The sequence below is a fragment of the Hylobates moloch genome, unplaced genomic scaffold (assembly GCF_009828535.3).
Source record: "Hylobates moloch isolate HMO894 unplaced genomic scaffold, HMol_V3 SCAFFOLD_8, whole genome shotgun sequence".
Taxonomy (NCBI): Eukaryota; Metazoa; Chordata; class Mammalia; order Primates; family Hylobatidae; genus Hylobates; species Hylobates moloch.
Window position 1 is genome coordinate 102002784 of NW_026652283.1, and position 22508 is coordinate 102025291.

General features: G+C 35.2%; 1 protein-coding gene across 9 annotated transcripts in view; it reads left to right on the plus strand.

The window, feature by feature from the left end:
* Positions 1 to 22508, plus strand: part of SLC4A7 (solute carrier family 4 member 7) — a 105532-nt gene that overhangs the window by 58474 nt on the left and 24550 nt on the right. For 8 of the 9 annotated variants that reach the window (XM_032162263.2, XM_032162262.2, XM_032162258.2 and 5 more), the window contains 8 exons: positions 909 to 1055; positions 7737 to 7843; positions 9957 to 10131; positions 14495 to 14628; positions 16076 to 16321; positions 18592 to 18697; positions 21095 to 21256; positions 21647 to 21760. In XM_032162263.2, the coding sequence (XP_032018154.1) occupies positions 909 to 1055; positions 7737 to 7843; positions 9957 to 10131; positions 14495 to 14628; positions 16076 to 16321; positions 18592 to 18697; positions 21095 to 21256; positions 21647 to 21760 (1191 nt within the window). The remainder of the gene's footprint in view (positions 1 to 908; positions 1056 to 7736; positions 7844 to 9956; positions 10132 to 14494; positions 14629 to 16075; positions 16322 to 18591; positions 18698 to 21094; positions 21257 to 21646; positions 21761 to 22508) is intronic. The other variant, XM_058442029.1, reaches the window with a different exon arrangement.

Below are 22508 nucleotides of genomic sequence, written 5' to 3' on the forward strand. Positions count from 1 at the left end.
AACGTGGTGAAACCCCGTCTCTACTAAAAATACAAAAATTAGCTGGGCGTGGTGGCGCAGTTCTCCTGCCTCAGCCTCTTGAGTAGCTGGGATTACAGGCATGCGCCACCACGCCTGGCTAATTTTGTAGTTTTAGTAGAGATGGGGTGTCACCATGTTGGCAAGGCTGGTCTCAAACTCCTGACATCAGGCGATCTGCCTGCCTCGGCCTCCCAAAGTGCTGGAATTACAGGCATGAGCCACCGTGCCTGGTCAGTTACCTCCTTTAAGAGAACGTTCCTGGCTCCTTCGTTCTTTCCCATCAGTTTCCCTTTCTGTACCCTACTTTCTTTTTATCAGAGTGTCTATCAATACCTATAATTATTTATTTATTTAATAACTCGTTTCACTGTCTTTCCTCCTAGAAAAAAAGGTTCTTGAGTGTAGGGACCTTGCCTTACCTGTCACCATTGCATTATCCATAATGCTTAGAATTGTATTTTAGCAGTTAGTAGGTAGCCAATAAATATTGGTCATTAAATAAATTATTTAAGTAAAGTTGTTTGCATATCCATGACTATTTTCTTAGGATAAGTGACATTTAAATGTCATAGAAGTAGAATGACATACTACAGTGTTTTATTTTCTAATCAATTACTATTTCCCAGGCAAAATTTTATTTTAAAAAAATTGTTCTGTCATAACATGTAACTGTTGTCTTTCATTGCTTGTTATTGTTAATTCATCTGATAATACTGAGTGGATTACCTTTTATAGTTGTTACCCAGGCTGGGCTGAATACCTGCCTGAGATAAGAGTTTAGGGGTTATCTTTATTGTGAAGCTATTTATGATATCCAGAGTGGATTTACTATGTGTAGAAATTTTTTTCAACTTTAAAAACTTTTACCCAATATTTTTTTCACTTAGATTTTCCATGATGTAGCTTATAAAGCAAAAGACAGAAATGACCTCTTATCTGGAATTGATGAATTTTTAGATCAAGTAACTGTCCTACCTCCAGGAGAGTGGGATCCTTCTATACGCATAGAACCACCAAAAAGTGTCCCTTCTCAGGTAAGAATCCAGAGCTAGTCTTCTGTGACTTACTTTATTTTAATAGAATTTTTTTTTATTAGCTATGATTCAAAAACTAAAACAGAGAAGTTGTACCCCCACCTCATCCTCTTTACCTTCTTATCCCCATACTTACCTCCTATAGGTGGACCATTTTTTACTAGTTTTTTGTTTATCCTTTTCATTTTTCATTCAGTACTTGAAACTATGAACATGTAGTCTTGTTTCTCTCACCAAAAGTTAGCGTACTGCATATACCGTTCTGTACCTTGCTTTTTTCATATAAAAGTATATCTAGGAGATCTGACATAAGAAATCATGAAAATATCCCTTATTCTCTTTTTCACAGCTTTATTGTATTCTGTGCATGAATGTACCATAATTTATTCTATTCCTGGGTTCTGATGTTACCAGTCTTTTGCTGTTTCAAACCATGCATGACAATATCACATGTCATTTTAGTCTTGTGCAGATATATCTGTAGAGTAGATCCCCAGTAATAGGATTGCTGGGTCAAAGGGGAATTTATTTATAATTTTAGTAGATATTACCAGAATTCCCTCCATCAGCTGGAGTGTTTTGGACTCCCACGGTGATGTATGGAAGGGCCTATTTCCCTACATCCTCACTGACACTGTGTGTTGCCAGACTTTTGGATATTTGTCAATCTAATAGGTATCTTTATCTTCCCATTTTAAGTATTTTAATGAGGTTTTTAATTGAGTTTTTATGAGACAGGGTCTTGCTGTGTCACCCAGGCTGGAGGGCAATGTCATGAACATGGCTCACTGCAGCCTCAGTTTCCTGGGCTCAAGCAAACCTCCTGCCTTAGCCTCCTATGTAGCCTGGACCACAGGTGTGCACTACCAGCCCCAGCTAATTTTTTGATACTTTGTAGATATGCTGTCTCACTTTGTTGTGCAGGCTGGTCTCAAACTCCTGGACTCTAGTGATCTTCTTGCTTCAGCCTCCCAAAATTCTAGGATTACAGGTGTGAGCCACTGCTTCCAGCCTTTTAATGAGGTTTTAATTTGCATTTGTATAATTAGTGAGGTTGAATATTTCTGATTATCTTTTGTTCATTGCCCCACCACCATCTTTTTTTTTTTTTTTTTTAACATTTAAATTGTTCATTGATCCTTTGGAGGTTATCGTAGCGTATTTTATGTGAGTATAGACCCAGCTTCATCTTTTTTCTAAATTGCTGCCTGGTTCTCCCTGTTCATTAAGAGCTAAACATTGCTCCCCTTGGTCAGCGATGCTGCCTTTATTAGCTAACATTCCATTTGCATTCAGGCCTGTTTTGGACTTTGTTTTGTTTTCCATTGGTCTGTCTATTCCTGGACCAATTCCACACTCCAGTTTTTGAGGCTTTATGGTATATTTTAATATCTGGTAGGTCTAGAATTGTTCTTGCTCTCTTTCTTACTCTTGTTTTTCTGCATTTTCTTGGCTATCTTGCGTATTTATCTTTCTGTATAGGCTTTAAAATCAGCTTTCTATATTCAGAAATATGCGTAATGGTTTTTAAAAAGTTGTGATGATGAATTTCTCATTCAACTGAGGGAGAACTGACATCTTCATGACTTTGAGTCTTTCTATTCAAAAACATGGAGTGTCTCTCACCAGTTAATTTTCTGTTTCAAGCAAGTTTTTGTATTCTTAAAGAATGTTGTCAAGTTTTCCTTATAATTTACATGTTTCTTGGTGAGTGTATTCATGAGTATTGTATCTTTGTTGCTTTTATATGAAATGAAGGCTATTTGTTATTTTTATGTGCATATATGCATACACAGTTGACCCTTGAACAATATGAGTTTGAACTGTGCAGTTCTAATTATGTGGAGTTTTTCAATAAACATTGGAAAGTTTTTTAATAATTTGAACAAATTTGCATGCAAACTTCATAGCCTAGAAACATCAAAAAATTAAGATTAGGTATTCCTGAATGCATAAAATATATGTATGTACTAGACTTCTTTAATAATAATTTATTACCATAAAATATATACAAATCTATTCTGAAAAGCTAAAATTTATCAAAAACTTATACACACTAAGAGTGTACATGGCACCATTCTCAGTGGAGAGAAATGTAAATAAAAGTAAAGATGCAGTATTAAATCCTAACTGCATAAAATTAACTATAGTAAATACCGTACCACTGTCATTGTAATTTCATAGTTACTACCTGTTGCTATTGCAGTGAGCTCAAGTATTGCAAGTTAACATGCGTAAAATGCTGTGTGTTGCTCATCGTCTCCACATCAGCAGTTTGTCTCTCCAGTAAATTGTGTTTACCCTAAAAAGTGATCATGAGGTTCTCATATATTTTTCATCATGTTTACTGCAGTACTGTAAACTTTCAAATAACAACATGGGACTCATAGGAAGTCCTGTTAGTGATACTAGTAAGTGTTCCTAAGAAACAGAGAAAAGTCATGCAAATGTAAGATGAAGTTGAATCGCTTGGTATGTACCATAGAATGAAGTCTGCCATTGCCTGCCATTTCAAGATAAATGAATGTAGCGTAAGGATAATTGTAAAAAGAAAAGGAAACGTAAAGTCGTCACTGTAGCTGTGCCAGCAGGCATGAACACCTTTGCTTTTTGCAAAATACCTTTTTATCTCATATTGAAAATGCAGCTTTTATGTGGGTGCAGATTGCTATAAGAAAGACATACCTGTAGATTCTGATATGACCAAGAAAAAGCAGTCATTTTACGACAACATAAAGCAAAAGAAAAGCGAAGGATCGGATAATTTAGTGCCAGCAAAGATTATTTGATAATTTTAGAAAGAAGTTTGGCTTAGAAAATGTCAAAATAACTAGAGAAGCAGCTTCTGCCGTCCAGGAGGCAGCAGATGAGTTCCCAGATCAGATCCTGTTAAGAATATCCCCTGAACGGGTTTTTAATGCAGATGAAAGTACCCTCTTCTGGAAATAATGCTACAGAAGACATTTATTCGTAAGGAAGATTAGTGAGCACCAGGATTTAATGCAGGAAGGGTTAGCTAACTGTTTTGTGGAAATGCAGTGCAATTTATGATCTTGACTACCCTTCTCTATAAAGCTGCTAATGCTGAGCTTTGAAGGGAAAAGGTAAATGCCAGCTTCCAGTCTTTGTTATATGAGAAGGCCTGGATGAGAACCCTTTTTCTGGATTGGTCCCATCAGTGCATTGTTCCTGAAGTCAGGAAGTACCTTGCCAGTAAGGGACTGCCTTTTAAAATCTTTTTGATATTAGACAATGCCTCTGGCCACCCAAAACCTGTTAGTTCAACAGCAAAGGTGTCGAAGTGGTCTACTTGCACCCAAGCTCAACATCTCTAATTCAGTCTCTAGATTAGGGGGCTGAGGACTTTTAAGGCTTGTTACATTAGATGCTATATAGAAAAGATTATTAATGCTGTGGAAGAGAACCTTGGAAAGCAAGGACATCATGAAAGTCTGCAAGGATTACACCATTGAAGACACCATCATTATTATAGAAAAAGCCAGGAATGTTATCAAGCCTGAAACAATAAATTCCTTCTTGGAGAAAACTGTGCAGATGTTGTGCATGACTTAACAGGTTTTACAGCAGAGCCACTCAAGGAAATTGTGTATATGGCAAAAAAGGTGGAGGTTGAAGGGTTTCAAGATGTGGATCTTGGAGAAGCTCAAAAACTAATAAACACCACACCAGAGGAGTTAACAGAACACAACTTGATGCAGATGAGTGCTTCTGAACCGGTGCTGGTGATGAGGACAAAGATATAGAAGTAGTAGTGCCAGAAAACAAATTGACGTCAGCTGAACTGGCAGAAGGGTTCTGATTATTCAGGATTGCTTTTGACTTCTTTTGCGACATGGATCCTTCTATGGTTTGGGTGCTAAAGGAAACAAGGATTGGTACTGTCCACATTTTTAGAGAAATGAAATAAAGTGAAAGAGAAATTGTGATGTTTTTCCATTAATGTTTTCTTTTCGCTAGCTTACTGTATTGTGAAAATATAGGATATAATACCTCTAACATTCCAAATATGTGTTCGACTGTTCATGTTACCAGTAAGGCTTTCCAGTCGACAGTAGGCTTATTAGATTGAGTTTCAGGGAGTTATACCCAAAATTTCAACTGCATGGGAGTTGGTACCAACTCCCTTGTTTATTCGAGTCAACTGTGTATTTTATTATTTTTTTCGAGATGGAGCTTTGCTCTTGCCACCCAGGCTGGAGTGCAACGGCGAGATCTCAGTTCACTGCAACCTCTGCCTCCCGGGTTCAAGCGATTCTCCTGCCTCAGCCTCCCGAGTAGGTGGGATTACAGGCATCTACTACCATGCCCGGCTAATTTTTGTATTTTTAATAGAGATGAGGTTTCACCATGTTGGCCAGGCTGGTCTTGAACTCCTGACCTCAGGTGATCCACCTGCCTCCATCTCCCAAAGTGCTAGGATTACAAGTGTGAGCCACCACGCCCAGCCTCAGCTGTGTATTTTTAATCCTGCTACCATCCTTAATTGTTTGTAATAGTTTTTCAGTCAAATAATCTGTAAGAGATGGTTTTATTCCTCCTTTTCTAAATTTTATACATGTAATTGTTTTCTATTATCTAATTGTATTGACTAAAATCTCAAGTACAGTGTTAAGTAGCATGGGCTTTAAATAGGCATTTTTTAACTTGTTTCTCACTGTAGTCAAATGTCTCTAGTATTTCTCCCATTAAGTAAGATAATGACATTGGAGCCAAAATATACATTTCATCATGTTAAGAAAGTAACATTATTTCTTTTTTATTGACATTTAAAATATAAATTGATGTAGAATTTTATCAAATGCCTTTTCAGCATCTCTGGCAAATGATTATATTTTATTTATCAATTATGGTAAATCATGAATAGATTTTTGAATATGAAAGAATTCCTGGAGTCAACTCAGTTTGGATTTTAAAGTGGTAGTGGTCTGTGTCTACTAGTTTGTATTACTATAGATTGGTTTATAGATTTTTGTGCCATCTTCACATTTTATACTTCACATCAATATACTTGTTTCATAAAAAAATTTGTAAGTTTTCATTTTTGTTAAACAGTTTTAAATGATGTGGAATAAGTTGATTTTAAAAGTTTGGAAGAATTCCTTTGTAAAGTTTTTTGAGCTTGAATCTTTTGTCATGTAGACTTCAACAATTAGCTTATTTCTTCTTTGAAAATTGGTAAATGTAAAACTTTTTTTTCTGGTGTCAGTTTTGGTAAGTCATTTTCCTCGTACATTACCAGTTTCATCTAGGTTTCAAATTTATTTGCATGGAGTTATATAAAGTATAGTATGTATATGTGTATGTATATAAAATGTGCTCACTATGAAATTATTGCCTCTGCTTTTTTTTTGTTATTAGCTAAAGTTCTATTGTATTTTTCAAACAGCAGCCTTTAAAATTTATTTTAGTACTTTAAAAAAATGCATTTTATTTTGTATCTTAGTTTCTGCTGTTAGCTGTTTTATTTCATTCCTTTCACTTTCTTCCAGGAAAGATTTTTTGTTTTCACATTTTCTGAGGTAGTTGTTTAATTCACTTTTTTTTCCTTCTTTCATTTTTCTTAATATAATTCCTTAATTTTCTTGAATGTGCTTTGGCTAGGTCTCATGGGTTTTATTAGGTTGGCACAAAAGTAATTGTGGCTCTGGCCATTATTTTTAATCAAATCAATTAAATGATTAAATCAATTAAATGATTAATTAAAAATAATAGCCAAAACCACAATTACTTTTATAATTTGTAGTTTTAAAAATTATTTTTGTTTACTAGGAGTCTAAATTTTATCCCTTTCCTCTTTAAGATGTAAGTTTGAAAACTGAAATTTTGTAAGTGAGATTTTGACATTTTCAAATGGCAGTCTTATATTTGTAGATGAGCCTTGCTACTCTCTAAATACGGAACGTGTAAACCAGGTAGCCTAAGTCTTTAATTCAGCTAGAGCCTTTGACCCAGTAAACCTCCTGGGATGACAGATCTCTGTCTCCCTTTCCCTTTACCTCTCTGTTTCCTTTTCTTCCATCTTTCCCCTTGTATGTGCACATGCACACACATGTTTTTAGCCCCAGCAATCTCTTGATGTAACAAGTTAAAAGTTCATTTCTTTGTCTTTAACAGAAGGGGAGAAATCCTGTATCATGTGAATAGTACTCTTGAATTTGTAATAAAATGTAATGGGAAGTTGATTTTTGTGGAAACGTTTATCAAACAGCTCTTATTTTTTAAGGGACATATTTTAGTAGAAGAAAAATGACATTTGCTTTTTTCTTAATGTAAAGCGTATTTTTCAATAGTTAACAGGAGCAGTATTTTTAAAGTTTTGGTGGGAGAGATGCTTTTTTGGAGGTTACTTACGTTTGTAGCTATTGGTGAATAGGAATTTGAAATGGTATGTATGAATATATTTTATAGTATATTGATAATTAGAATATAAGATGCAAAAAGCTAATTACAGATTTAAAATATTAATAGAAACTGATATTAGATTCTATTTTTAAAGAGCAATCTATTTCAGAAGAGAGTTTATTTTAGGAACCATTCTTTTCTAGGAGAACTGATTAGATACATAATCAATATAAAATCTGATATTCACTCTAATTGAAGATGCCATCTCAAGTTTTCTTAAAATAGAATTCTGAAAATAATGTTTTTTGTGAAACTCAGGAAAAGAGAAAGATTCCTGTGTTTCACAATGGATCTACCCCCACATCGGGTGAGACTCCTAAAGAGGCCGCTCATCATGCTGGGCCTGAGCTACAGAGGACTGGACGGTGGGTGCAAATACTGATATTTTGAGGGGTTTGGGGGATGATTTGATGAAAACATAAATATTATATTTTTTTCCAAGTGTTTGGAACCTAATCTTGTACAGTATTTTTTCATATTTAGAAAAATTTGCATTATTATATATAAGGAAAATTTATATGTATAAATATGTAAGAATTTATAAATAATTTTAATAGTATGTATGAAGCTTTAGTTTAAAAGGAAAATAATGGACTGTATATTCAGAATATTGCAGTTATATAGTGTATAGGTTAATTTCCATTGCTTATACAGAAGGTTCTTGAAGAAGGTGTAGAGTCTTATTATAATTCTTCATCTTGAGTTAGAGAATTATGGGAACAGAGAGTAATTACAACTAATAATTTCTTTGTATATGTGCACAGATTTAAAACTCTTAAATGAGCATTATATCATGAGGTGATCTTCCATGGACAAGCATGATTAAACCATTGTATTGCTCTCTGGAAACCTAGCTAGAAAAATTGTTTAAGAAGTTAATTTTTGTAACAAAAAATAGAAATACTGGCAGATGCAAACATTGCCTTAATATTTTGTAGAAGTAGATAAATGTTATAGTATTTTCATAATGTGGAAAAGCATGTGGCTATTGATTCTTTATTGTCCACTGGTGGTCAGTATGGAATTAAATAATCTTAAATATTAAATCTTTGTTTTAAAAAAAACCAGGATATCTTATACAGATACAATATGAGGAATTTTGATGACATCCTTAAAGGGTACTATATCATAAAAATAAGTAACTGGCATACTGAATATAGACTTTAGAGAAACTGAAATTCACAATTCATTGACTAATGAAGTGTTTTTGTCTCTGTGAATATAATAGAGAAAAGATTTTGACCCTGTGTGAACAGTACTGTTCTGTTATTAGCTATTATTGCTTCTTCAAACTGGGATAGGGTTAGTCATTGAGAAGCACTGTGTCAGGCCTCCACTGATCTCAGTCACCTGAGAGCATCTGTATGCCTTCTACTAAGTAATTATCGATTTGATGATATACTATAGATTCATATTTTAGATTATTGATGGCACGTTTTTTATTGCAAGCTGATTTCCCTTGCTGTCAGATTATGAACAGAGTACTACTTGTCAATTTGTGTTTAGGATTTCAGTATCAACTTAAAAAAATTACAGTGGTAAAGCTTGAACTATCCATTTTAAAGCTTAATGTTAGTTTTTTTGGTCAATTTTCTTGCAGTTGGGATTTGAATGATTATCTATTTTTTGAGTATTAAAACGAATTACTGATTTAGTCACCAGTGTTTGTTGAGTGCCTACTATTTCCCAGGTAGTGTTCTAGACACGTAGATAATGCAGTAAACAAGAAAAAGTCTCCCCTCATGGAGCTTATATTTTATTGGAATGTCTTCAAGTTAGATGTATCCAAAAGACTAGTTGTTAAAAATGTTGAAATGGTATGGCTTTGATGTACAAACATATTTTTAATCTACTAATTGAAACCTGTTAGTTTTATTAATGTACATATTAGTTTGTCTACATACACAGTAAATTAAATATACTGAAATGGTTTTTAGGGATATTTTTCCCCTTTTATATGATTGAAGTACTAGTTTTAAAAGTTTTTAAAGTTATTGAATTCGTACTACTTGTGCATCTAAGCACAGCATACTGCATTTATATTAAAGTGTATTTGGATAATAATTGCCTTCCTCGTATTTGTGATTGTTGCCTTTAAGATTTTAATATAGACAATTAATAGAATTGCTTATGCACATTTTCAGAAATGGGTTGTTGGGTTTTGTTTATTTTGTTATACCTTGCCTTGCACATTTGCGTCTAAAATTACATTTACTCATATAAAATCATTTGCCTGCAGTCTTTTCATTATATAGTCTGTAAAATACAGATATTTGTCTCTTAATGAAATATAACATTCCTCTATCATTAGATTAGATTAAATGAGTGTATCTTCTGTAATTTATAAGTTAAATTGGATTTAACATTTTGTTGACAAAACACCTAGGCACCAGCAGTTTTGTGTAGCCCATAGTTTTAGTTTGAACTAGCTAGAATCCTCTAGTGTACAGTTTGACGAGTTTCATCTCACCTATTTAGGCTTTTTGGTGGTTTGATACTTGACATCAAAAGGAAAGCACCTTTTTTCTTGAGTGACTTCAAGGATGCATTAAGCCTGCAGTGCCTGGCCTCGATTCTTTTCCTATACTGTGCCTGTATGTCTCCTGTAATCACTTTTGGAGGGCTGCTTGGAGAAGCTACAGAAGGCAGAATAGTGAGTACAAAGATTGGTAGTGGCCAGGCTCTTAGCTCTTCAGAGGCAAGTGTCTGTATGCATTTGTCTCACTATTCATACTTTTATTTGAAGAGTCTACCCACAGCATGATTAACGTGACCCAAAGCAGACTTTCCCCAAAGGTAATTGCTGTGGAAAACATGGGGAAGCCATTTGAACAGAAGATGCACAGTTGAGGTAAAAAAAAATTAAAAAAAAGTTTACTTTGGCTTGCTGGATGAATGGTTTTATAAATTGAGTAAAAGGCTTGGATTGTCTTTTGAGGTGGGGTGGACTGGGAGAAGACAACAGTTGAACTGATTCTGGGTGGGGTCATGGGGGTTTTTATCAGTGGGGCTGCTTCATATCCTATAAGGTATCATAGGATTAGTTAGAGCCACATGATGAATATTAACTCCTCAGTCCTGGCTGGTAGGCCTAGACTAGACTGGAAGAATAGAACATAATTATGGAAACTGTGGCTTTTTGAAGTGGCATTTAATTTTGCTGTTATTAAATCTATGTGAAAATAGCTAAAACTTTTATTTGGAAAATATAATTGAAAGCTCCATCCATTCTTTGATATGACTAAAATGAAAGTTTTTATGTTTTCCTGTTCCTGGTTATACTGTATTCAGAGCTATGGTGCTTTGTAAAATCTTGAAAGGCATTTCTTTGTTGTTGTTGATATGCATTTTAATGGCATTTAAATGAGACAATTTGTAATTCTTAAGTGTATTTTACTTAATTGTATTTATTCTTGGGAGAACATTCATTTTTTTATAGATGAAAGGTTAAAAAATAACCAAAGCTAAGGCATGATAATTATTGAATTAAAATGTTTCATGATCTAAGCATGAAATAAACCTAACAACTGAAATTTTCTTTCAACTCTGAATTTATTTTGGATTATGTAAAATCTTTTTACCTTAGTGTTTAATCATTGTATCAAAGGTCCATATTTTTAGTAAGTTGCTTTATGTGCTGTCACAAATTGTGCATGTCACTCTGCTAGTCCCCATGGAAATGTGTTTTATCTGTTACCATCACGGAATTGCTGCCTCTTTGTCCGTGGACTGTCATTCATTACCTGCCCATCTAATCTCGCTATTTGATATCTTGTACATGTGACAATGTGTTTGGCATTGGAGGAATATAGATAAGTGTAAGAAGAGCCAGTATCTCCTGTCCTCAAGGATTCTAAGTGAAAAAAGTGAAAAAGACAAAATAGTATATACACAGTGCTTTGCCACACATGAGTGAGATAAAGGAAGAGCTGTAGGATTTGAAGTAATAGAAATAGAGGAAGCAGAAATATTATAGAAGAAAATGATAAGGATATGTATTAGTTATCAGGTGCTTTATTAGAACTTCAGGTGGAAATGGAGATATTAGGAGATACAGTCACAGAGTGTGTAGAGTAGTGAGCAGGAAATACAAAGATTGGGAATCGTTTGTATAGGAGTGAAGGTTGAAATAGAACAGAGGAAGTTAACAAGAAAGATAATTTACAGGGAGAAAAGGAGAGGGAAAAAGTGTGAAATTACCCAGATTTATGGAATGAAGGAGGGATGGGATGGAGGAAGAAAATGATCCCAGCAAATTAGACACACAGACCTAGAAGAGGAATCAGAATGATGAAATTCTGTGAAAACCAAACTAGAGGTTTTGAGGAGGGAAGATTAGCAGGAGTATTTGATGATTTGAAAGGATAGTACAGTAGAGAAGGTGTATTTATAGGTGTGTGAGGGGAAGGTAAGGGTAGATAGGCCCTCCGATGGGTACAGTGGAAACTTCTGAATGTGAGAATGAGGTAGGCAGGCAGTGTAATAGGCTGTGTTTTTTTTTTGTTTGTTTTTTTTGAGGCGGAGTCTCGCTCTGTCACCAGGCTGGAGTGCAGTGGCGAGATCTTGGCTCACTGCAACCTCCGCTTCTCGGATTCAAGCAATTCTTCTGCCTCAGCCTTCTGAGTAGCTGGGACTACAGGTGCCCACCACCACGCCCGGCTAATTTTTGTATTTTTAGTAGAGACGGTGTTTCATCATGTTGATCAAACTGGTCTCGATATCGTGACCTCGTGATCTGCCCACTTCAGCCTCCCAAAGTGCTGGGATTATAGGCATGAGCCACCGTGCCCAGCCACGCTGTGATTTCTTTAGGGGAAAAGACAGGTAACAGTATGGCAGTGAACATAGAAACAGTTCAAAAATTAGAAAAAAAAAAACAAAAAAACTTCATATGGCAATATCTGCTTTTCAACCCAAGATTAGGAGAGGGGAACCTTAATTTTATACCCATTTGCCCGTGTTAATGTCTTTTTTGACATCTCCTTGCTTCGTGTCTCAATGTTTTGCTTTCTTTCTCTGTATGTATACCATTTAGACATTTTTTTCCTTTGTTTCTGCTTTTTGTTTTTTTGAGGCAGGGTCTCACTGTGTCACTCAGGCTAGAGTGCAGTGGCATGATCTCAGCTCTCTGTAGTTTTGACCTCACTGGACTTCCCTCATAACCTCCGGAGTAGCTGGGACTATAGGCATGTACCACCACGCCTAGCTAATTTTTTGTATTTTTTTATAGAGACCAGGTTTTGCCGTGTTGCCCTGGCTGGTCTTGAACTCCTGGGCTCAAGCAATCCACCCACCTCGGCTTCCCAAAGTGCTGGTGTTATAGGCGTGAGCCCATTTTTTTCCTTTGACTTAAGCTGTGCATAAATTCATTCCTAAATATGCTTATTGTAACTGAACTAAGGATTTTTCATGGCTTAGCAGTGTCTTCTAAGAACAAACATTTTTCTCCACAGACAAGAAAACAAATTTAGCCCATATAATTAACAAATGTGTCATTAACATGGACACTTCTCCTTTATGTTGCGAAAAGATAAACTTGTTTATCTTTGAGTTTGATCCTGTTTTTATTCTAATAGTTGAATTATACTTTCATTGCGTACTGTTATTTTGTAATTTTTGATTTTGGAAGATGCTGTTCTAGCTGATGATGAGAATTGCTACCCATTCATTGACTATATTCTGTGTGCCAGACACCATGCTTGCTAGGTGTTTTTGCAAATACTGTTTATATTCTAGTTATCATCACCCCCATTTCAAAGTGAGAAAGCTTAGGCTTTAGAAAGGTTAAGATACGGCCATGGCTGAACACATGGTAGTAGTCAGTCTTCCCACTGGAAATCTAGTTTCGGAAGCCTGCCTCTTTGCCTGTTGTTGTGCTGCCTCTCATCTCAGCAGGATTGTTTCTTACAAGGTTCTTTTCTCCTTCCCTTTACCAATTAATGGGCTGGCTTTTCTGGATAGTACATTCCAGTTGACCTTGATGTTTGTATATGGTAAACTATTCTTTCCTTACCTTCTGATTCTTTCCCCCTTTTTCTAGTGGCATAGCTAATCATGTGATAGCCTAATTAGTTAGAATGTAATGGTGGTGATTGTACGAAATTCGTGTACTAACTTTGATTTAAATTCCCTTAGTCTTTCATTTTCTGTTTATGTTTTCTTGCCAAACTTTAGTGATACTTTGTCATTTATAGTTGCTATAAATTTTTTTGAGGAGATTTTTCTCATTTATTTTGTTAAGTATTTTAGTTTTGATAATTGATTAAGCCTATCATATTAGGTTAATTTCTTTAAAACATGTGGAAAGTTTTGCTCTTTAGAAATCAGTTTGAGAAAGATAGTCGCATGTTGATTTATCACCTATTCGAAAGATCTTTTTATAGCAGTTCTTTTTTGTAGCACCATATTATTTACTATTTTTATTTTTAAAATGAACTATTTCTGCCATATAAAAGTATTCAAAATAATACATATCCTTCTGTACTCACAGACTTAAGAAATAAAACATATATAGATAAAGTTGAAGCCCTTGTGTGTGTCTGTCCCGTTTACTCTTTGCTCCTTTCATCCCACAGCATAGGTTGAGTATCCCTTATCTGAAATGCTTGGAACCAGGAGTAGTTCAGATTTTGGATTTTTTGATTATACTTCTGGTTGAACATCCTTAATCTGAAATCCGAAGTGCTCTAATGAGCATTTCCTTTTGAGTGTCGTATTGGCACTCAAAAAGTTTGGAGTGTGGAGTTTTGGATTAGGGATACTCAACCTGTATTGAGTTTTGAATTAAGGATGATCACAAAAGTTTCTTTTTAATATGCAAAAAGAAAGCATTTTTTCTTGTGTATTTAAAATGTATTTGTAATTTTTTATATTTTAAATTAAAAACTCAAGGTGGTGTTGGTTTTATAACTGCTTGATGGGTATTTTTATTTTCCAGATGTCTTACATGTATTATAGTAGGTTAGAGAAATGTTTATGATGTATTGCTTTTATTCATTTCTTTTTTCCTTAAACAGAGTGCAATAGAGTCTCTTTTTGGAGCATCATTAACTGGGATTGCCTATTCATTGTTTGCTGGGCAACCTCTAACAATATTGGGGAGCACAGGTCCAGTTCTAGTGTTTGAAAAAATTTTATATAAATTCTGCAGGTAAGTAATAGCCCTCTCTACTTATCACATGTGTTATATATGAAATTGTTTATTAACTTAGAAGGGAATTATTTAATTGCTGAAAAGTAATTTGGTCAATATATGCATTCTCATTATTTTTGAGCTACTGTATGATTGACCATACTCTGGCCCCTTCCATTCTTAATCCAGTAACTTGGAGATGAAGAAAGTAAGATTGTCCTTGAGTATAAAATCAGTGGATTTGAATGCTGATAAGCAGATCACTTGAGAGCTGAATACAAATCCTTTGTGCTAACAAATTTAAACCAGTAAGAAGGTGTTAATCTGAATTGGGATGAAGCAATCAGAGTGAAGTGTCAGTTTCCATTGGTGAGGTTGTTCACACTGTAGAAATGAATATAGGGTACTGTAGCTGTTAGACTTTGAATTCAGCATGGCTAATACTGTTCCTTATTTTATTTATTTATGTATTTATTTATTTGAGACTGAATCTCACTCTGTTGCCCAGGCTGGAGTGCAGTGGTGCGATCTTGGCTCACTGCAACCTCTGCCTCCCAGGTTCAAGTGATTATCCTGCCTCAGCCTCCCAAGTGGCTGGGATTACTGGTGCTGCCACCACGCCTGGCTAACTTTTCTATTTTCAGTAGAGATGGGGTTTAACCATGTTGGCCAGACTGGTCTCAAACTGACCTCAAGTGATCTACCTGCCTCGGCCTCCCAAAGTTTGGGATTACAGGCGTGAGCCACCGCACCCAGCCTCTAGTACTCTTCCTTTTGTGACATAAATGAAGTTTGTATATTTTAGTTTGAAACAACTTGATGCTATTACATATTTGATGGATCCAGCTCTCTTTTTCTGATTCTGTACCCACTAAACAAGCTTAATCTGATTCCAATCTGGCATGCCACGTAGACTAATAGAGAATGCAGTGACCCGAAGTATAGATTCTGGTAGTAATTTCTTGAAGTTTAAAATAAGAAATCACTTTTTGTGGTGATAATGGTGGAAGAGGAGGGTAGTGGTAGTGATGGTAATGATGTTGGAGCTGGTTACTGTATTGATACATATGACATCTGGATCTTTAGAAGGAGTAAGATGCAGTTGTTTTTTCATATAGACACCATACCTGTCATTTGTTCATAACTGATTTATAAAGTGAGCTGTAATGATTTTGAAATATTTATCGCCCAGTAGATTTTTACTGCAAATCTTTTATATAAGTGTAATAAACTATTAATAATAAATTATAATAATTTATTAATAATAAATCTATTAATAAGCTAGTCTTCAGTTGAAGCAGAAAAAGATACAGAGTTTTCTCTAGTTGTTATTTTGTCATTCTGTAATTCATTCTCTTTTAGGAATCATGTTTTCATGCTCTTCCCATTGCTTGCTCTGAAAAATTTTAGGTACAAATACTATTCCACATATGTTTATCATATTCATATTTTTCTTTCTAAACAGAGATTATCAACTTTCTTATCTGTCTTTAAGAACCAGTATTGGTCTGTGGACTTCTTTTTTGTGCATTGTTTTGGTTGCAACAGATGCAAGCAGCCTTGTGTGTTATATTACTCGATTTACAGAAGAGGCTTTTGCAGCCCTTATTTGCATCATATTCATCTACGAGGCTTTGGAGAAGCTCTTTGAATTAGGGGAAACATATGCATTTAATATGCACAACAACTTAGATAAACTTACCAGCTATTCGTAAGTATTTCTCTTTTCTCCTAATATTAAAATGTGTTTTTACAGAGATGTCAGAGCCTCAGAAAATGAATTTTTTTGCAGTATGATAGTGTAACTAGCTATAACTACTTAACTAGCCATGTGATAGTGACGTGGTTGTTTCAGATGAGATTTTGTCACAGCATTCAATGAACAAAAATAAAGTTGATTAAATTCAGTATTTTTTGTTCACTGAAATAGCTTATTCACATGTGTATGTTTTGGTCTTCTGTTTGAATTGGATTGGCCAATTTAAATTTGATTGGCAACTGATCCACTACATATTTGAATCAGGCAATTATTACATTGGATCTTATATTCTTTAAGTGCTAGATGTATAATAGAATGTAGACTTTTTTTATATTTTTCAAATTTTGCATCTTTATTAATATTTTTGAAGCTTGATTTTTTTTTTTTTTTTTTGGAGACGTAGTCTCTCTCTGTTGCCTAGGCTGGAGTGCAGTGCCACAGTCTCAGCAAACTGCAGCCTCTGCCTCCCAGGTTCAAGCAGTCTTCCTGCCTCAGCCCCCTAGTAGGTGGGATTACAGGCACATATCACCGTGCCTGGCTAATTTTTGTATTTTTAGTGGAGACAGAGTTTCGCCATGTTGGCCAGGCTGGTCTCAAACTCCTGACCTCAGGTGATCCACCTGCCTCGGCCTCCCAAAGTGCTGGGATTATAGGCGTGAGCCACTGCGCCTGGCTGAAGCTTGATAATTTTTACTGAAAGTTATTTCAATACATTCAATATGTGTTTTCGTTTTGATAAAAAAAAGTGCAATGAAAATCTTTTTAAATTCTAGAATAAAGTGGGATTTGAAAAGAAATGTGTAATAGTTACAAAAGTTTGGCAAGTATATTCAATAAGTGTAAAATAGGCTTTTAAAAGTAGACATATTTAAGTACATGCCTTTATGTGCTGTCTTTAGCAGTCATGCTTGGTGTAAATGTGGAACTGCATTTGATTGATTTACAGGGAAAAATATGGTTACCAAAATACACAAAAGGATACAGCTTTTCTTTTTCTACCCACCTAAGCCCCAGATACATGTACTTCCCCCTTTTGTTCATTCGTTCTTCCCCTGCTACCTTTCCTTGCACACACTCAACTTTGACGGACAGAATAAAGAGGGTATGAAAATTCCTGTAAGACATTGACCTGTTTCAATATACTAGTGACACTATGATGCCAAATCTATTATATACTATCTTCTTTGCTCTTAGAAGCTTTAATTTAAACAAAATTCTTTTTATCTTTCTTTCCTTGCCTTTTGCTTCTTTGACCTTTATAAAGCATGACTTATAGTTAGTGTCAGCCAGTTAGAGCAGTGTTTCCTTCTGGTTAACTGGGTAATTACATGTGAATTACATTTATTTCGCCAACATTCTGTGAGCGTCTGTAGGCACTGTGTTAGGAGTGTTGCCTAATTTATGTTATAAATTTGTATTTGTAGTGTTACTTATTCACATCATAGCCCCTTTTGTGTATGAAGAAGCTGATGGCCTTGGAGGTTAAAACTTGCCTTAGGTCAGTCAGCTACTAAAAGCGCCTGGATGGACTCCAAAGTCTGTCTTCTTGCCTTTTCTCAAACAGTTCATAATCTAGTTTGGAACATTCATGATTATTACTTTTCATCTTTTAAGTCCGTGTTTAAAAGTTTCTTTGCTTACCTGTGTTCTAGCTTTAGGTGGCTGAAATAGTTCTGGATATGAACTGAACTCTGATTTCCTTATGACTCTCCTAGTCCTGTCCTGATGAGAAACTATTTTTTATTTATTTCTTTAAGATTGAGCCTTAAGATCAACAAAGGGTGACTGTGAGTAGGTAGGGCTTGTCAGTTATAAAGAATTAATGGTAGTATAACTTATTGGGAATCTATACGTGCTGTGGGGGAGTGGGGGGAGACAGCAGTAACTGCTATGAAGGTTGAGTAGATAAGCTTTAGTGGAGACTAATCTTGCTAAACATGGTGGAATCATGTCAGATTTTTAAGTAAAATAGTGCCCCTGCCAAGGACATAACTAGCTTCATTAACTAAACATTTTGATATTTGTATTGGTTTTATTTTATTTCTATAACCCGAACTTTATTCCATTCTGTTGTTTCTTATGTATTTTTCACTTTCTAGTCTCCATGCTTTGCAATGTGGGAAAAAAAGAAGTTAAAAACTACCACATTGTATAATTGATTCAGTAAAATATAAGCATGAAATTCAGGATCCTTAAAAATGTATCCTACTCTAATTTCTCAGATGTGTTTGTACTGAACCTCCTTACCCCAGCAATGAAACTCTAGCACAATGGAAGAAAGAGAATATAACAGCACACAATATTTCCTGGAGAAATCTTACTGTTTCTGTGAGTATATTTTGAAATAAAGGTTTTTATAATATTGATCTGGTTCTTTTAGCTTTTTCTAATTAGACATCCATTTTCTTCTTGATTGATGGATCGGTAGTATGTTTTCAGAATGTAGTATTGTTTTGACCAGATAGTAGTTACCACATTTTTATGTATCATGCGCTCGAAAGTATAGGCTGAAAAGAATGAAACTGGCACGGGAGATGAAGGTGGATTATATTTGACTTCCAAGATATGAACAGTATAAAGATGTGAATATACTTCTGTTTTCTAATTCTACTTAGATTGATACATTCAAAGGAAGTGTTTACTGGGACTGTGGATACATATACTGTACTTCACGATATTTTATATCCACTTGTCCTGCCTTTTTATCTGTTATCTGCTCCATCGACAGCTTATTTAGATCATGAAGTGCTGTGTTAATGTCCTAAATGTCTAAGTTAACCTTGTCTAACTCATCAAGACTAGTCTGGGTCGAACATTAAGGGAAGAGAAAGGAAAAAGAATTAAAAACATGTAATGAACACCTACCGTGTGCTGAATACTATTACAGATGTTTGTGTTCTGCTGGGGGAATATTGTCCTAATCCTAGAATATTTATTTTTGACATTTCCAAGCCTGGGAGTTAGAAATAAAGATGTAAAGTTTGCCAGTAGTTAGAATTAAGACTAAGATCCCTTGAGCTACCGTTGTGGTTTTTATATCATATAAGTAACTGTAGGTCATTCCTTTCTCACTAAAGGTGATAGTTAGTTCCTAACTATATAATTTGAAGGATATTATCTGAAATTTTATCCCACTGATAATTTAAGGCTGTATTGTCCAATACATTAGCCATTAGCCACATGCGTCTTTTTAAACTTAAGATTAATTAAAAGTTTAGTTTTTCAGTTAACTAGCCACATTTCAGGTGTTCAGTCAATTCATGTGACTACTGGCTTCTGTATTTCCATTATTTCTGTGTTGGAAATGTTACATTATCTGCATCATCTAATGTATCTATTGGGCAGTGCTGATTTAAAGCAGTAAAAATTGCCAGGCATGGTGGTTCACACCATAGCACTCTGGGAGGACAAGGCAGGAGTATTGCTAGAGTCCAGGAGTTAGAGACCAGCCTGGGCAACATAGCAAGGCACCATCTCTACAAAAATTAAAAAATTACCTGGTATGGTGACTCGCACTTGTAGCTAACTTATTGGGAGGCTAAGGAGGGAGAATCACTTGAGCCCAGGAGTTGGAGATTACAGTGAGCTGTGATAGCATCACTGCTCACCAGCCTGGGCGACAGAATGAGACCCTGTCTCTAAAAACAAATAAAAGAAAAAACGTAGATTAATGCTTAACTACTTTATATTTAAAAAGTCATTTTTGTTAAGGAAGAGGTATAGTTAATAGAGGTGTTCAAATGAAAGTGATTTGTTACAAAGAATTCATTTCATGATGGGTCAGATGTCTTGATATATAGATATAAGTGTTTTCATGTTATCCCAAAGGGCCATGCAGGGTGGGTATTTTTGTTTTTCTGGTAATGGTATAGCTTTTATTTTCACGATCCATGGAATGGATTAGGTTTACTAATCTCAGCACATGGCATGTGAAAATAATGGAACATTTAACTATTTTTCTTTGGGTACAACTGACTTGTTTTGTTAAAATGAGCTTCATTAGATTATAAGTAACAAAAAAGAGAACTTTAGTGGCATGTGCTTCTGTTAAACTCTGGTTGCCTTTCAGTTATTTTTTTTCCCTAAAGGAAAATGAAGTCAGTAGTTTCTATAATTGCATTTTATTATGCTATATTATTATGTTACTGATTTTATTAATGGAAATATTTTAACGGTCATTTTACTGCTTATGGTCCCTGTGTTTTTAGTCTGAAGGTACTGAATCAAGTCAGAAAAGCTAAACACAATTTTTATTACTGATTTTAATTTAGGTACTGTAGCCATCTCTTATCCAGCATCGTAAAAGAGCGTAGTATTAATTTTCTATCTGCTGCTTTTGTTTTAAACCACTTGTTCAGAAACAAAAGCGGTAAAATTGCGGGCAAGCAAGAATGCAGAAGAAACATTTCACAAATAATATTCACTACGAGGCTTTCACTATAGGGAATATGGAACTGAAAGAAAGGAGTATATGAAGTGACTTGGCAAAATACTGTATTTTAGTGATTTGAGATGCACGTATTTTTCAAATTATAGTATTGAACTCAGGATATATATTACAATTAGTGTGTTATAGTTGACTGGACAATGTTTTTTCTTTATAAGGAATACAAAGTAATGGTGCCTCTTACAATCAGTTGCATCTTACGAGTCAGTGAAGCTCATAATAATTTATTGAATACTTAAGAATCCCCCATTCTCTTTTTTCTTTCTCCTTTTTTCCAGGAATGTAAAAAACTTCATGGTGTATTCTTAGGGTCAGCTTGTGGTCATCATGGACCTTATATTCCAGATGTGCTCTTTTGGTGTGTCATCTTGTTTTTCACAACATTTTTTCTGTCTTCATTCCTCAAGCAATTTAAGACCAAGCGTTACTTTCCTACCAAGGTAACTGTGATATAATTTTGGAATTCTGGTAATATTCATATTTTTGTTTTTTATTTCCTTGGTTTATTTCAAAATGGTGATATATTTTTTGAGGTTAATACTCCATGCCAACTGGTTAATAAAGAAATTATTCATAGTGAAAAATGTATATTGCATGCCTGAGCTCACAGTAGGAAGATGATGGTACCATAAGAGTTGTTAGGTTAGTTGTGAAATGTATTTCTTATATTTTTGGAAAGAATTAAATATAAATGTGTTTCTCTGTTAACATTGTCGCTAGTTAAAAGCTCCATTTATACGTTGTAGTGACAATTTTGTCAATAAAAGATGTGATTTAGAAAGAACACATAGTATTTCTGTGTTTATATTAACATAATCCCTTTAACATAGGTGCGATCGACAATCAGTGATTTTGCCGTATTTCTCACAATAGTAATAATGGTTACAATTGACTACCTTGTAGGAGTCCCATCTCCTAAACTTCATGTTCCTGAAAAATTTGAGGTAAGGATTAAAACAAGTGGCTATTTGTTACTTGGGAATACCATACTACTTTAAAGCAAGATACTATTTTCTCAGTAGTTATTGTTTTAAAAGTATGCAGTCTCTTTGAAGGGCTGATGCTTTGAAAGGAAATAATTTATATGTGTTTTTCATGTATATATAAACAATGACAATATGGACAGAAAAGAGACATGTGACCTTAAAAGTATCAGTGCTGGGCTGGGCGCAGTGGCTCACGCTTGTAATCCCAGCACTTTGGGAGGCCGAGGCGGGCGGATCACGAGGTCAGGAGATCGAGACCACGGTGAAACCCTGTCTCTACTAAAAAATACAAAAAATTAGCCGGGCGTGGTGGCGGGCGCCTGTAGTCCCAGCTACTCGGAGAGGCTGAGGCAGGAGAATGGCGTGAACCCGGGAGGCGGAGCTTGCAGTGAGCCGAGATTGCGCCACTGCACTCCAGCCTGGGCGACAGAGCGAGACTCGGTCTCAAAAAAATAAATAAATAAATAAAAATAAAAATAAAGTGTCAGTGCTGGTTCATTAGAGAGAGTGAATGAAAATATTTGTGGTAAGATGCAGGGAGCCATTTAAAAAAAAAAGTCTTTGCTCTCCTACCTGGAGTTCTTGTTGTACCTTCCAGGGAGAAGGAAACACCCTTTATTCTTTTATAAAGAAGTAACCCAGGCCAGGTGCAGTGGCTTGTGCCTGTAATCCCAGCACTTTGGGAGGCCAAGCCGGGTGGATCACT